This window comes from Ananas comosus, linkage group 3 (assembly GCF_001540865.1).
Source record: "Ananas comosus cultivar F153 linkage group 3, ASM154086v1, whole genome shotgun sequence".
Lineage (NCBI taxonomy): Eukaryota > Viridiplantae > Streptophyta > Magnoliopsida > Poales > Bromeliaceae > Ananas > Ananas comosus.
Genome location: NC_033623.1, coordinates 2,572,677 through 2,589,835, shown reverse-complemented (window position 1 = coordinate 2,589,835; position 17,159 = coordinate 2,572,677). Strand labels below are relative to the sequence as shown.

The 17,159-nt window shown below is 33.5% G+C and overlaps 1 protein-coding gene across 3 annotated transcripts; it reads left to right on the top strand.

Annotated features, from left to right (window-relative positions):
* LOC109707541 (ethylene receptor 2-like) lies at window positions 7,309-14,129 on the top strand. Of its 3 annotated transcripts, none has more exons than XM_020228871.1 (3): window positions 7,309-7,638; window positions 8,329-10,148; window positions 13,183-14,129. In XM_020228871.1, the coding sequence occupies exons 2-3, from the start codon at window positions 8,406-8,408 to the stop codon at window positions 13,714-13,716; spliced, it is 2,277 nt and encodes a 758-aa protein (XP_020084460.1). In that variant the 5' UTR covers window positions 7,309-7,638; window positions 8,329-8,405; the 3' UTR covers window positions 13,717-14,129. The 3 variants fall into 3 exon arrangements, with proteins under 3 accessions (XP_020084460.1, XP_020084462.1, XP_020084461.1); XM_020228873.1 differs by having other exon boundaries at window positions 7,309-7,690; XM_020228872.1 differs by having other exon boundaries at window positions 7,309-7,805.

Here is a 17,159-nt window from a genome sequence, read left to right as displayed (position 1 = left end):
TCAGGTTTGGTCAAGCCATATTCGAAGTGATGGGAGGTTGATTGGGCCGAATCACAATCGAGAGCCGTTGGCACTTTCTCTATACACTTTAAATGAATTATTTATATTTTTTTTAACAGCTTAAGCTTTTAAAATTAATGGTTAGCGTCAACGTTCCGACAGAGGATCCGCCATATAATTTCACCAAAAGAAAAGAAGAAAAAACCTTTAATTAGCCTTTAATAGTTAATCACGCTCAAATTCTCCTTACTTTCGACAAAATAAGTTACTTCAGTGTAGATCATAATTATTGTTCAGCATCAATCTTGGCATTAACTTTTGTAAATTTCTGAAAGATGTCGGTGGCGTATCCGTTACAATACTGACTTGCGGATCCTTCAAAAGAGACAGTAAACATCTTGTGCGAGGTCGAGATGTTCATCATAAACACAAAGAACGACGTTCAGAATAGTGAAATTGAATTTGACGGAATGGGCACCCATATAATAGAAGACTGGCATAGAAATCAATCGAAGTGACAAAAAATTGATAAAATTTAGAAACCAATAACAATGCAGTTAATTCTAAAGATTAGCGATTTGACGGGAAAAAAGAGTGGACAAATCAAGTAAACATCAATAACAAACAGTGCAATTGATGCAAAAAAAAAAAAAAATAATTAAAGAAAACAGTTAGTTAGATAAGGGGCCGTGCAGGTTCCTTGGTGGAAAAATATCTCAATGAAAGCGACCTTGGGGCGTCCAGGTTCTCCTCCCCCCTGCTTCACCCACCGAGGAAACAACAAGTGGCAAGAAATTAAAATTAAAAAAAAATTTTAAAAAAAAAAAGGAGGGGGGAGGAATATAAACTCATCAAGCAGTATTTTCGCATGTGCATACCTATAGCAGCTACGTGGCATCATCTATACGATTAACATTTTTTAAAAATATATAAAAAAATTTTAAAAAAATTATGATAGAATGGGTGAATTTTAGAGATCTTTGTTTGGTTATATGTAATTACAAATACAATATAGTTGGAGATGCATATAGTTGAAAATGCACCAGTTGCAATAGAAAGTGCTGCAACTATAAATGATTTATTTTGTTGCATGCACATAGAGAAATAATTTTTAAAAATTTTATTATATTTAACTTACTAATTTATATAATTATATAATATATATATATATAATATTAATTATATATATTATAATATATGATGGTTGAAATTACATACAATATAAAAAAATTATATTTTATTATTTAAAAATATTTAAGGAGGTACTCTTTAGCTGCTGCAAGTATAGAACTGGTGAGCACAATAATGAACGTAACGTTTCAAAACTGCCATTGCAAATTGGCTTCAATCTATTAGTATATTACTGAATAATTTGTTGGTTAAATACCGTCAGATCAGGAATACCGATTCAAAAAGCAAAAAAAAAAAATTTTTAATAAAATTTTTTTAATAATAATAATTACAATTGTAAGTACGTATATGTAAACTAATTACGTACGCAACGCCACCCTTAGAAAAATAATTTGATTAAGCAGAGGACGTTCTCAAAATCATTTATGATATTTTTCGTAGCGTAGAGGAGGTCACTTGATGGGAGAACCCGCCAATGAAAAACCCGGAGCCATTTTTTAGGGATTTTGCGACCATCTTTATTCCTTATTGTTTCCTTGTTGGTGGTTTTTTTTTATTTCTTTTTTTTTTTTATTTTGGTAATTTCAAAATACTTTCTATAGATTTCGCAATTTTTTACTTTACTGGACATGTGATTTAAAGTGTATCAATTAGTTAATGTGCGGTTTCATTTATTATTTGTTGGTCAGTTTTCCGGTTAATATTTTACTTAAATTATATACAAAAAAAACTTCAGATAATCATCCGATTATCGAATATTTACTTAGTACCCGTTAGTTTTGTAAGTTTGTCACTTAATTTAACGAGAAAAAAAAATAGTGGATCGATAATAAATAGATAACAAATAACCATATGAAACTAATTGATACACTTAAATACGAGTGAATATATATTAAAGTGAGAACATGTCAAACACATTGGGTGGGTTTTTTTTTTTTTTTTTTTTTTTTTTTTTTTTTTTTTTTTTTTTTTAAGCTTCCCCTTTTATTTTTCTTCTTAATTTTCTCTCTGTCGAGACATATAGGATGAGAATAATTTTCGCGGTTTAGGGAATGTTTGTTTTTCTCAAAAAAGAAAGAAATTTTATTTTTTAAATTTTTTTTATAAAAATATTATTTTGTATAGTTTTTATTTTTGTTGTCTCATAATAAATTTGAAGAATTAAAATACTATTTTTTATAAAATCTGAAATTTTTTTTCATAAAAACTATTTTTTTTAAAATCGAACAAGCAAAAATACTTTTTCAGCAAAAAAATATTATTTTCTGAAATATTTTTGGAAAAACCAAACACACCCTCACGTGAATTTTATTTATATTTTGCATTTGTCTCCAGATTAATATATTTTAGCTGCTTGAGAAATCAATGAGATTCAGGCTTAAGGGCTCAGAAACAAAATATGAAAATGAAATAAAAGATAATTGTAAAAATTTTCTAATTATTTATATTTTCATATAAATTCTTGAATTTGAAGTCTTTTTAATTCTCATGTATCTTTTAGTAAAATTTACAAATACTTTGTTAGTAGCCTTATTTTTTATTATTTTGAGATGATTTTATCCATTGAATATGATGTAAATATAATGCATATAATGATAGGAATAGATAAAATTATAGTAGAGAAATGTTTGCATGATGTGCACATGATAAAAAAAAAAAAAAAATCTGAGGAAAAAACATCTAAAGATAAAAATGGTGTTGTACTTTTATAAAAGAAAAAAAAATAAGGCTACTAAACTTATATAAAAATAATAAATTAATTATTTTTAAAAATTATTTGAAAATTATGAAACTTATGTATTCATGACCCAAAAGATTAGCATTTATTACAATTAATTATCATTGCAGAGTTTCTTACATATTTTGCTCTAGTTCATTTTTTGTTTATCTCATTGCACTGGTTAAATTGAAAAAGTGTTTTGATTAGAAACAAATCTCATAATATTTTACAAACTCTATAAGTTAATAATTTGATCTAAATTATAAGTCATACTTATCTTCTCATAATTCACATTTCTTCATCGATTAAATACCGTGACGAATACTAATTTGTAAAGGATTGTAAAATTTAATTTTAAGTATAACATAACTCAGTTAAATTATTAGTACAATTTACTGATTTAGTTGATCTATTAAAACAAGTTAGATAAATTAATAGGTGCTTGTACATCTTTATTGGTTTTTTTTTTCATTTACTTAGTATGTTAGGTCTTAGATCTTGTCCAATTTTGGAAATAAACTTAGGTTATTTTTATAGGGTAAACTTCAAATACCACCCTGTGGTTTCACATTTTTTTACTTTAGTATCCTATAGTTTAGAGTGCATGAATTTAGTACCCTGTAGTTTTATTTTTCTCTTTTTGTCACTTTCTCTGTTAACTTTTCGTTAAATCATATATAAAAAATTTCAAATACCCTATCTATAGTTTATCGAATATTCATTCAAGTACCCTTTAGTTTTAACTTTATCACTGAGTTAACGAAAAAAATTAATAGAGGAGATAACAAAAAAAAAAAAAAAATCACAGGGTAGGAAAGTGATACACTTTAAACCATATGGTACTAAAGTGAGAAAATACGAAACCACATGGGTGATATTTGAAGTTTTCTCTTTTTATAAGATGCATTCATTTTAGGACATGTTTGGTTCAAAATCGAAATCAAAATAGAAACGAAAATATGTCGGAATAGAAAAAGGAATAATGAAAATTAATTTGTTTAATTTATAAAAGAATCTAGAATCAGAGTCATGTTCAAATTAAAATTACAAAATTTAATTTTACTATCCAAATTTAATCAAAAAAATATAAGCTTAAAATTTAAATTCAAGTTTAAAGGCAAAAATTTAAATTTAGTACAAAATTTTAATTTGGTTTTGAATTCATAATTAAAACTTAAATTATAATATAAATTTATTCTAAAGCTAAATATAAGATTAATATTGAATTTGAATAATTGTTTGTGAAAAAAAAAAGTCTTTTTTCTCAACCCTTGTGAGACCCCAGATAGTCCTATATATGAGATATAATAGAGCTAAACTCTTAACCCGGTTTAAGCATTTTGGGTGGTGGCAAGGCCCAAGAGGTTAAGAGAGTTAAGCGTGCTAGGACGGGAGTAGTCCTAGGATGGGTGACCCCCTGGGAAGTTGGGGCGTCACAGATGGTATCAGAGCCAATTACCAGCCGGAAGTGTGAGATGAGTCTCGGCTGAGCCAGGGTCTGGATGACGGGCTAGCGAGATGAGTCTCACATCGCCTGGTACTTGTGAGTCTGAGCCTAACGAGTACGTCAGGGTTTAAAGGAGGGGAGATTGTGAGACCCCAGATAGTCCTATATATGAGATATAATATGGTTAAACTCTTAACCCGGTTTAAGCATTTTGGATGGTGGTAAGGCCCAAAAGGTTAAGAGAGTTAAGCGTGCTAGGACGGAAGTAGTCCTAGGATGGGCGACTCCTTGGAAGTTGGGGCGTCACAATCCTTTCCGAAATTAAAATTGATTCCCACCATTACGAGTATTCGATTTTATTTGGACAACAAAAATAAAAATTATTATTCTAATTTTTATTTCAAACTTCAAATCTTTCAAATCAAATATGTTAGTTTTTTTTGAAAAAATAAACAAGCGGGTAGCTGATTACCTTTCTTTAAAAAAAAAAAAAATACATTGCACGCGCTTTAAAGCTTTCATTTTTCAAAATTAGTAGCTATGGTAATAAAATATAATATATAGTTAAATCATGTATTAAGAATAATTAGAATATACCATCGTTTATGAAAATACTAGTAGAAGTACGTGCAATCCACACGCTTTATATTAAAATTTTTTGTTTCTTTTAAAAAATATTATTTGTAAATTTTGATGTATTAATTGGTTTTATATAATTATAATTATTTAAATTGGCGGAAAGGCAGTAATTATAATAATCTAGTTTGGCTAAAAAGTAGTAAGAAAAGTATTTGATTTATTCAAAATTATTTTATTTTTTAAGTTTACAATAATTGAAATTTTAAATTGTATCAGAATACATATAATTGTATTTTAAGAATAAAAGAGATATTTTCAAGAGAAAATTTGACAAATCCAAAAGTTCTATATATCTTATATGAAAATGTATTTATAGCACAAAACTGTTTTGCTATTTGAACATATTAATGCAGGGTACAGTCGAAAGTATTAAGAAATTGGTGTTTCTGAATTTTTCAACTTTTAGATTAACATTTTGACTATGCTATCTCTTAGAGGACCTCTAAGGCTTAGTTTAATATTAAAGTCTATCTGGGATAAAAGTATATAGGGATATGCTTCTACGTTCTCCACTGAGACCGCAGAAAATGCATCAGAACTGATTTTATCGCGATATGCGGAACCTAATATTACGTACGAAAACAACCATGATATTTTTCCATCATACTTTCTCATCGCACATAATTCAATCTCCCCGTAATACTAAACGAAGCCTAAATCATAAGAAGACCATTATTATTCCCATCATATAATTTTTAATTTAAATGCCAAAAAGTCAGAAGTACCAGTTTCTTTATATTTCCGAAAATGTAATAGCTCTACACTTAGTACAATAAGGCTTTTACTTATATACCCTTCGCTACTATTCAAATTTTTTAATTTTATTAGTAAATGCAAGGGTGAAGTGTACATTCAGAGAAATTTTTAAAAATAATAAAAAAATTAAATTAGATATATTTAAAATTTTGAAGGATATATTTTAAGTATTATTTCTAGGGGAAGCTTCAAATACCCCCCGTGGTTTCTCACTTTCTCACTTTAGTATCTTGTGGTTTAAAGTATATATTAAGTTAGTACTTTGTGGTTTCGCACTTTCTCTCTTTAGTATCCCGTGGTTTCAAGTGTATCAAGTTAGTACCTTGTAGTTAGGAGTGTAAACGAGCCGAATACGAGCGAGCTGGGGTCGGCTCGTGTTTGGCTCATTTAATAAATGAGCCGAACACGAGCTGGCTCATTAAAGTATCGAGCCAAAAAATTCATTCTGTGTTCGGTCGTTAATTAAGAGCGATCGGGCTGGCTTGACGAACTGGCCAACGATAATAAGTTAAAAGAATTAGATTGAATATATATAAAAAACAAATTTATAAAATCTTATCCATCAGACTTTGATCTAATAGTTGAAACTATACATATAAATGAGTTTTTTTATAATTGAGATCGCCTTTATATTTTTATTTTGCTAAAAATTAAATAATAAAAATATATATTATATATATAATTATTTATTTATATATATAAATATAAAGTCAATCTCGAGCTTATTTCGAGCCGAACACGAGCTGACTTGCGAATAGCGAGCTGGATTACCATCCCTACCTGTGGTTTTATTTTTGTATTAAGTTAGTATCCTATGCTTTTAATTTTCTCTTTTTATTATCCATTTCGTGGTATATACTTTAATAAAATATTAAACCATATAGTATTAAAGTGAGAAAGTGCGAAACCATAGGGTACTAACTTGATACACTTGAAACCATAGGGTACTAAAGTGAGAAAGTGCGAAACCATAGGGTACTAATTTGATACACTTTAAACCACCGGATACTAATTGCTAACTCTCCCATTTCAAATCTCAGATCCAAAAAGAAAAATAAAAAAAAAGATTAAACTTTTCAAATACCACTTCTGTGTGGTTTCACACTTTTTTATTTAGTATCATATATTTTAAAGTGTATCAATTTAGTACTCTGTGGTTTTATTTTTATTTTTTTTCGTCAGTCTCTCCGTTAACTTTTCGTTAAATCTTATATAAAAAACTTCAGATACCCCACTTATAATTTATCGAATATTCAATTTACTAATTTTTAGTTTTAACTTTGTCACTGATTTAATAAAAAAAATTAGTGAAGGAGATAACAAAAAAAAATAAATAAAATTATAGTTTACGAAAATAATATATTTTAAACTATAAAATAGTAAAGTGAGAAAATGCCAAACTATAGGAATAGTTTTTAAAGTTTTTTCAAAAAAGTTTTCCAAATTTTGCTGCGCTGTTTCCGTTTTCCGTACGGTTACCCATTTTTTCTTTTTTATTTATTTTTATTATTATTTTTTAACCCCTCACGCATACAAACCGAGGAGTGGGAGGCGTAAATAAGTCAAAGAAGTGGGTGCAAATAGGAAAAAAAAAGAAAAAAAAAACAGGGAAAATAAAAAAGAAAAGCTCCTCCCTTTTCCCCTCTCTCTCTCTCTCTCTCTCTCTCTCTCTCTCCTCCCCCTTCCAAATCCCACTCCCCCGGCTCTCTTGAGATGCTTCTCCGTGGCCCCGAAATCGACGGGAAATGTCCATGAATCTCCCCTAGAGAAACCCTGGAAGGAGCTCATGGAGTGGCCCCGTCGATGCCACCATTGGCGCGGAGGTGAAAAGGAGAGAGGCCCAGTTCCCCCTTTTGGGCTCCCCTGATTCAAATGAGGTGGATCTCATGGTTGCTTTGGGAGTTTTTGGTGTGAAAAACGTGGATTAGAGATGGTGGTTTTGTAGGTAGTGGTTTTTTTTTCCGAATCCCCCCTTGGTGTTGCTGTTTTTGTTGGTGGTTGGTGCTCCTGTGCCTCTCCTGTTGATTATTATTATCATTTTTTTTGCGCTTAAAATGGTTGGGTTTTGTGGCTATTTGGGTGTATAAAAGGCTGGGGAAGGATTAAGTAAAGGTGAGATTTTTATGGTGTTGGGATCTTATTTACAGGTTTGGTGTTAAAGGGCATGTTGGATTTGATAACTCTGTGGCACGATTTGTTGTGTTTGATGCTACTAAAACATGTTTAATACATGATCCTGAAGAAATTATGGCTTTTTTTGGTGATGTTTTGGTCAATTAGAAGAGGAAAGAAGTGATTTTGGGCTTTAGGGGTTTAGTTTTATTTATTTACTGTTTGTGTGAAACTTAGTTCTCACATTTAATGCTCAGAAATTTTCTCATGCTGTTTTATCCTTCTTTTGCATGCTGATTAGGGCTAGTATGTTCCTATCTTGCTGGTTAGATCTTAGATAATTATATAGATTTGTAAGTTGGTTTTATTTTTAGATCTTGTAAATTGCATCTGAATGGATTATCATGCCTGGTATATTTAAGCAGATGATTCTATTCATGTTGTTAAAATATGTTCTCTTTTGCTCTTAAAGTTTCTTTCTTGTAATCTTAGTTGTGGCGATCCATCTGTAATTTTGTTCTAGGAAGATAAAGAGTTTTGATTTCTGCGATGGCGCATGCACGAATGGATTGAATGGATGAAGCTTTGTAAGCCCCCCAAATGTTAAGAGCACTGTTCCATGGGCTCCTGATCCTTTCCCTCCTCTTCTCCACCTCCGCCGCCATTGAGATCGGCTTCTCCCGCTGCAACTGCGATGGCGACACGCTCTGGAGCGCCGAGAGCATACTCCAGTGCCAAAAAGTGAGCGACTTCTTGATCGCCGCCGCCTACTTCTCCATCCCCCTCGAGCTCTTGTACTTCGCCACGTGCTCCAACCTCTTCCCGTTCAAATGGATCGTCATACAGTTCGGCGCCTTTATCGTTCTCTGCGGACTCACTCACCTCCTCAATGTGTTCACCTACGAGCCTCATTCGTTTCTCCTTGTGTTGAGCCTCACCGTTTCCAAGTTCTTGACCGCGCTAGTCTCCTTTGCCACCGCGATAACCCTCTTGACACTAATTCCCCAGCTACTCAGGATAAAAGTGAGGGAGAACTTCTTGAGAATAAAAGCGCGCGAGCTCGATCGCGAGGTTGGGTTGATGAAGAGGCAGGAGGAGGCAAGCTGGCACGTGCGCATGCTTACCCGAGAGATTAGAAAATCACTTGATAGGCATACTATTTTGTACACTACTTTGGTCGAGCTCTCGAAGACACTGAGCCTGGAAAATTGCGCAGTGTGGATGCCTGATGAGAGTAGAATGAGTATGATCTTGACCCATCAGTTGAGGGATAGGAGTTCATCTGATTTGTACACTCAATCTATTCCGATGGATGACCCGGATGTCATAGAGATAAAAGAAACAAAGGGTGTGAAGATTCTAGGGCCGGATTCTGTTCTTGGTTCCGCGAGTAGTAGAGGAACACTTGAGTCGGGGCCTGTGGCGGCAATACGAATGCCCATGCTAAATGTATCTAATTTTAAAGGTGGGACACCTGAAGTAGTTGAAGCGAGCTATGCCATATTGGTTTTGGTTCTCCCTAGAGATGATCCTAGGGTTTGGAGCTACCAGGAGTTAGAGATTGTTGAAGTAGTTGCCGATCAAGTTGCCGTTGCCCTGTCCCATGCTTCAGTTTTAGAGGAATCTCAGCTGATGAGAGATAAACTTGCCGAGCAAAATAGGGTTTTGCTGCAAGCTAAGCAGGAAGCAATGATGGCGACCGAAGCAAGGAATTCCTTCCAAAAAGCCATGAGCCAAGGAATGACGAGGCCGATTCACTCCATTATGGGTTTGCTTTCCATATTGCAGGAAGAAGTAGTCAGCCCCGAACAAAGACTTATTGTTAATTCAATTGCGAAAACTAGTAGTGTTGTTTCGACATTGATCAATGACGTGATGGAAATAGCTACGACCAACAGCGAGCAGTTATCGTTGGTGATGAGACCCTTCGAGATTCGCTCTATGATTAAGGAAGCTCTTAGTGTTACTAAATGTCTTTGTGGTTGCAAGGGCATTGGTTTTGAATTTCAGGCGGAGAGGTCAATTCCAGAACGAGTTGTTGGTGACGAGAAGAGGCTCTTCCATTTGATTTTGCATATGGTGGGTACTCTAGTAAATGGTTGTGATGAAGGTTCGCTTACGTTTTCTGTTCGTAGTTATGGTGAGGGCGAGGCGAGGCAAGATCAAGAATGGGTTCCATGGAAATCGAGTCTTTCTGATAGCTATACTTGTTTGAAGTTTGAAATTGGGATTAAAAGGTTGCAAAGTAATGCTTCAAGTTCATCTTCGAGTCATGTTTCTCGGAAACCCTCAGAAAGTTTGGAGATGGGCCTTAGCTTCAGCATGTGCAAGAAGCTTGTGCAGGTACACCCCTATTAACTTTTTATGTACTTTGATATCTGATTTAGCCAACTTGTATGCAGTATATTTGCTTTTCTAAAAAAAAAACAGATTAATCCATAGCCATACAACATGTCCTTTTCATCCACATATCTGAAGAAACAGTAGTGCTAATTGCTAAAGTAGTTTGCAGATTTAGGGCCTGTTTGGATGTTGGAACAAGCTGTGTGGTGATTATTGTCGCTCATTATGATTTTTGGTTGTTATTAAATCCAAGGAGGCAAAATAAGTTAATAATCACAATCCAAGAAAAATCAGTCAGACACTGCATATATCATGCGGGTAGGGGTCATCAATCAACTACCTCTGCCTTCAATGCCCCTTGAGTAAACGAACGAGCTATACTGAACAAGATGTTCGTACATCCAAACAGAATCTTATGCACCTGAGCTTTAAGTGTGCTCTATAAACAGATTTGTTACTTTCAAAATTTCATTTGAACATCGAGAAAGATGATTGGGACTTTATTCAACAAAATGTGATATAGCTAGACTCTTCATCCTGAGAGAGTCTTCTCTGCCGGTTATTCCACATAGATTTGCAACATCCAATCAAATGTCTCCTCATTGCATTAAAAAACAAGAAAAAATATATCTTTGAAGCTTCATTTCATTGTACGATTATCATTATGCCTGATTGGACTTTTCTCCATCTCACTCGGCACAATATAATTGGTTTAAGACATATCCTATGTGTTATAACCTTTGCAAAGTGGACTTTTTCCTTCATGTTGATTGTAGCAAGTTCATGGATTATGCTGCATATTGTTAAAAGCATTATAGTTCCCTAAATTATATCTGATCTTAATCTTTTAAGAGGCTTATAATTTCTTCTTTGTTACATTTGTTCATGAGAATTTCTGCTTTCCTCAGAGGGAAGTTTCTAGTATGAAGCAAAACTTTCTGTTGACAACATTTGGACTATTCGAGATTTTATACTTTGATTTAAGTGGTGTTGCAACTGACCACTGTAGCAAAAACTGTGTCATCTGTACGACTTGCGTTGATAGGTCAAGGTGTGATTTGAAAGAGTTTAGGTACCTCATACACCAAGTTACCAACTATGCTGAAGTGTCTAATGAACTCGTAGCTTGCGTAAAGACCCTGTTAAGTCAAAAAGATTGTATGCAGTGTCATTGGAAGACCGAAGATGAGATGCCCAAAAGAGGGTGCTGTAATAATTTACTTAGCCTTTGAAAGTTACTTGTTGAAGAGGGGGGTTGGGGGTTCCGAGGAGAGATATTTATTACATGGGTACATAAACTTGGTCACTATTGGAAGCTAGATAATTGGATTATTGCTTTCCTCGTCCTTACGATTTGGGGTAGTTTTTAATTAAGCTGCCATTTGAATTTCCCCTACTTTGAAAGCTGTTTGTGAAAGCGACTAGAGTAGACCATCAAAATTTTCCTACTAATAGAATAAGAAGGGCTTTCTTGTCATTTATCTTTGTTTATTCAAGAGCCAACCTTGATAAGGAAATAAAGTGTACTTAGAAAAGCCGTTATCAGGCTTCAGGTTTGTACATACTAGAAGATAAGTTTTAAAATTTTTAACAGTCATAATCTATCTGTCACCTTCCGTCATCCATCTGTTACCAGTAATGAATTTTGGACATTAGATGCTATGGAATATTCTGTAGACTGTAGTCTGCTTGGCCTTAGTACGGCCTAGAAAATAGGAAGGGAGGGTTGGAGGGAATAGGAGATTTTTGCGAATGTGTGTGTATATATTTTGTTTCATGGAAAATAATTATTCTCTGATTGGATGTTCATCAAATACCTTTTACTTAAGGGGCGTGTTCTAATTTGATTGATGTGGAGTATGGGAAGATATCTACAGCTGCATAATATATTTGGCTTCTATGTCATTTTTCCTGAAATATGATAAATCACCTTGTTGGTGGATGTAATATCATGAAAAGTTGAAATTATTAAGATTCAACAGTAGCTACAAAGGATGGACACTTTCGTGTTGGCCATGTCACCTTTGCAGGTAGTCCATGTTCATGTGCTTCTCATGCGTCTACTGCATGTTTAGCATCCATTTTCCACTTACTCGCTTAGCACATGTGGATTGTGTGTATCCATTGCATTCCTTCATGATCTTGCACATTTGTCCATAGCGTGTTGATTGCATGTTCATACAAGAAATTGTAAGAGGACATAAAGATTCAATTTTTATTCTATTTTGTGTAGTATTTCAAGCAATCGGAGAAATCAATGTTATACTATTTTTTAATATAACATTATGGAATAGATACTTAAATTATAAATTAATATAGTTACAGCTTAGTTGAAGATCAAATTCTTTCTATAGGTTAAGAAACAGATATTTAATGGCTATGTTCAAGTCGTGTGAGTATCCTAGTATTTTTAAAGTTGATGAGTCACCATGTTTGAATCGCTTGGTGTCTCGTTGTCCCTGTCTATATCCTATTTGCAAAAGATCCTTATATTGTACAAGTTATCTTTGGATAACTTGTTTCGACATCCAAAGAGGCCACCTTAGTACCTGCTTAACATTAGAATATAACTTATCTGGGATATCTCCTACTTGCTCAAGGACCATTCTTTAATCGACCGTTTAGGGGAATGGAAGGATGTTGAAGGGCGTGTTTGGATGTTTGAATGGAGTTATCCAGTGACAACTTAGAGAGCCATGGTGATATTCTATTATGAGAATAACCTATGTGTTTTATTTTTAGCTATTTGAAATCTTTATATTCCGATACCACACTTAACCTACAACATGATCTACAATTTTCCGGCAAAATTGTTTAGAGGCCATATATTCTATACAGTTGTAGACATCTTTTCGTACTTCTCATCAACCAATTAATATGTCCCTCAAGTAAACGGATAGAGATCTGAACAAGAAATTCATGCATCCAAACAAGCTATCAATCTTCTCTTCTACCTTTACCTAATATATATTACTTTTCCTCTTTTTCTTTTTTTTTTTTCCACTTCTAATGTGCAGTCTTTTTCCCATTGCAGATGATGCAGGGAAACATCTGGGCAACTTCAAACTCCAAAGGCCACACCGAAAGTGTAACTCTCATCCTTCAATTCCCACTACAACCCCTCACGCCGGTCTCCGTCGGATCCTTAGATCTCTACCGTACATCATCCTCCCCTAATTTCAAGGGCCTCCGCGTCCTACTAGCCGACAATGATGATGTAAACCGCGCCGTCACCCGAAAGCTCCTCGAGAAACTGGGCTGCCGCGTCTGCTCCGTCTCATCAGGCAATGAATGCACCCAACGCCTAACCTCCCTCGGCACTTCCAACACGCCCTTCCAAATCGTGATTTTTGATCTCAACTCGAATAGAATGGACGGATTTGAAGTGGCCATTAGGATCCGGAAGTTCAGAAGCGGGTGCTGGCCGCTGGTGGTCGGCCTGACGGCTTCTGCCGATGAGAGCGTGTGGGAGAAGTGCTTGCAGTCGGGGATGAACGGCTTGATCAGGAAGCCGGTTACGCTGCAGGCAATGGGAGATGAGCTGTACAGAGTGCTCCAGAACACGTAGAGCGGGCGAGAGGGCTCTCAGATTCTTTGCTATTATCATGGAGGGTGGGGGGGTTTAATGCTGCTGTATGGGGCTTTTTACCGGATTTTGGTCACACCCTCAACACACAAATTTGCACACAGGAGTTCTATGTATACAGAAATCAGATAGCTTTTCTGTTTTCTTTCTATTTCGGTGAAAAGGAGACCGTAATTTTTGATTCAGCAAATTTGGAACAGATTATAGAGCTAGTAACTTAGCAGCAGCAGCACAGATCTTCAACCATTCATTCATCATTCCTCTCTTTGTTGTGGGCAAATTTCTCACAAGAATTGAAATTGGTGGATTAATAATACTCTGTAAAAGCATACAAAGCTAACCTCGAACGCTGGATCATTTGAAAACGACTCTCCAATCTCTCGGATCTTTCGAAATTTTGATTTTATTTTCTTACCTTCCATTCCTTGTGTGCCTGGAAAAATTAATACCTGCACCTGATGCATCCCTTTCAAAACTTCTCATACTTATCAAATTTCGCATGTTTCAGTTCAGTCCAAAGATCAGATGGTAAAACTAAAATGTTGGATTGCTGGCAGCAGTTGTTTTCAGATGATCCAAACTTTCAGACTGAAGGAGCAGGCAGCAAAGTTTCAGTCATGTGGGCAACTCCACTTTCTACATGGATACACTGCATGTGTACAAAGTTATGATGATTAGGAATATACTTTGTAGATAAAACTCACTCATTTTGCTAAGATTAGGTAGAATATTGCCAAGAAAAACATTATCATGTGTAAGATGGAAAGAATCACACTGGAATATATACATTTTCTTTTTCTGACTTCTGATTGTTGGTAACATTTCTCTTTCGTAATCGATCGATTCTTGCGTTCGTCGTTCGTCGTATCTATTCGACGGTTTACTTAGTGTTTTGTTAACTAGTTTGAAAAGTATGATCATTCAACAGTTTGTCAAACTTAAGAGGGGAAATGCATTGCAATTAGAAAATTTGCAGAAAAAATTTTGCCATGATCCGCGATGTTTCGGCAGAATTTGAGTTTGGTCCTTCATCTAAACTATTAGGCCCTGTTTATTTCGGAGACAAAGCGGGAATAACGAAAGTTATTTCTCCTATTCCAAAAAATGGGACATTTTTTTGCTGAAATAAAATATTCCAGGATAAACTATTCCACACTTAAAACTTCATTAATATCATAAATTGAATTAGCGTAAATTATATAGACATAGTGTTATAGATTATACTAAATTATTTCTATTATAAAATTATTAATTGTACCATATTAATACATATTATTTGTACTTAAATATTATAATAAATTATTTTTATTAAATTTAATTAAAAATAGAATTTGAAAAAAATAAATTAATTTATAATAAATTATTTTTACTAAATCAAATTTCAATATTTTTATTAAATTATTTTTATAATAAATTAGTTTTATTAAGTCATATTTANATTTCTGGACTACCTTGTTATTCCCGAATAGTCAAGAATAAAATAAAATTATATTTGGTTTGTAATGTTGTTATTCTCAAAAATAGTTTAAATAAATTAGTTTTATTAAGTCATATTTATATCAAATTCAACCATCCCTTTTTTCAGTATTTTCTACTATTCAATAAAATTAAACAAACACAATTTATTTAAACTATTTTTGAGAATAACAACATTACAAACCAAATATAATTTTATTTTATTCTTGACTATTCGGGAATAACAAGGTAGTCCAGAAATAAAAAAAAAAATGACTAAATTAGAAAAAACCTCTTAAATATACCCAGTTTTTCACTTTTCCTCTCAAACTTTCAAAAACATACATTTTGCCCTCTTAAATTTTCTTTTTTTGCGAGAAAGGTAACATGTTACCCGCTCATTTATTTATTTTTAGAAATAAGCTTAGCTGGAAATATGAACTAGGATTCGAATTTGGGACTCTGGGTACCAACCACCAAGCTCTTTGCCCCTTGCTTTTTGGACGGCCGGTGCCCTTTAAAATTTCAAAAATGTTCTCGAAAGGGTACAGCGTTAATGGAAATGGCAAAATGAGTAAATTGCCCTTAGTTCTGCTATATAAAAAAAATTTTAATATATTTTTTTGTCATTTTGAAGAGTATTTTCGATATAAATAATTAGAAATGGACGAAATAGTAATAGAAACCTGACAGAAGGGGGCTATATGCAATAACTTGAAATATTGAGATAGTAAAATAGAGATTTTGAAACTTAGAAAGAAAAGTACATGTATTTATAAGAAAATTTTTTATAATTTAGCCTAAACAAATTAATTTCAATATTCATTATCTCCGAACCAATCGAACCTTTAGAATTTATTAATTTAATGTCCTCAAAGTTAATGCACTGTAGTTTTATACACCCGTGGTGCACATGCTTAACCTACTGTAAATGTAATTTAATTTTTTTAAAAAAAATCTCTCAACATAATATATAGGATGTAGGGGAGCATAAGTTTTAAAAAAATAGAAAAAAAAACTTAAATGGGGAGTGTCGCAATGACGCGTCTTTGAGAAGCCTCAGTTGTTAGTTTTGTCTCTATTCAAAAATCATTTTTCTCGCATGTACGGCCCTTTATTCTTTTGCTTTTTTCCTTAATATTTTTTTTTTTTTTCTTTACTTAAGCATACAATTTAAACTATTCATATTTTGAATGATTTTTGTAAAAATTGTAATCTCAAATTCATTTATTGAGTAAAACCTATATATCTATACATAATCAATGTCAAAAAATTTAAAATACAAATTTTTTTAAAAAAAGATTTCAGCCCATCAAGGCCCATACTGGTGATAGTCCCTCGGCCCGTTTTGGCCCAAAAAATGTGGGCCCAATTATAAATTTGGTTCGGAGGCGCGGACCCTAAACTAGTTACAATAGTTTTTGGCCCGACCCGGTAGTCCGACCTTATACATCGGTCCGGGCCGGCACATAAAATGATACGTTTGCGAACTATAAAACAGTGTAATGTAGCGTTTCACCGTTCTATAATCTGTACTTTATCGCCCTATAGTTTGCAAAAAGCATCATTTTATTACGCCCTAATTACAATTTTTGAATCATAAAATACTAAAGTGAAAATGTGTTAAACTACGTGATGGCAAATCGAAGGGTAACTTAATCTAGCTCTTTGTTGTTCTTAGGACCATATTGCAAACTTATTATTGGGCCTTTGTGCTAATGGTTGTTTGGACCTTTAGTTGTCTTTTTTTTTTTTCTTTTTTCTTTTTAAAAATAATGGTAGTAAGCTACCACTTCGCACATTTTTTTAGAAATAAATTTAGCTGGAAATGTGAAATAACTATACTCTGAACTTGGGACCTCGGGTATCAACCATCAAGTCTTTTGCCATTTGTACTCGGAACGGTCAATGTTTGGACTTTTAGGGCATTTTTGTTTTACCGAAGCTGAACTTTGGGTTAAGTGGACTTT

Bases quoted from the DNA above. Each gene is read 5' to 3' on its own strand.
- LOC109707541 (XM_020228871.1), top strand. From the start codon at position 8,406: ATGTTAAGAGCACTGTTCCATGGGCTCCTGATCCTTTCCCTCCTCTTC. The intron at 10,149-13,182 runs GTACACCCCTAT...TTCCCATTGCAG, and splicing joins TGTGCAAGAAGCTTGTGCAG to ATGATGCAGGGAAACATCTG.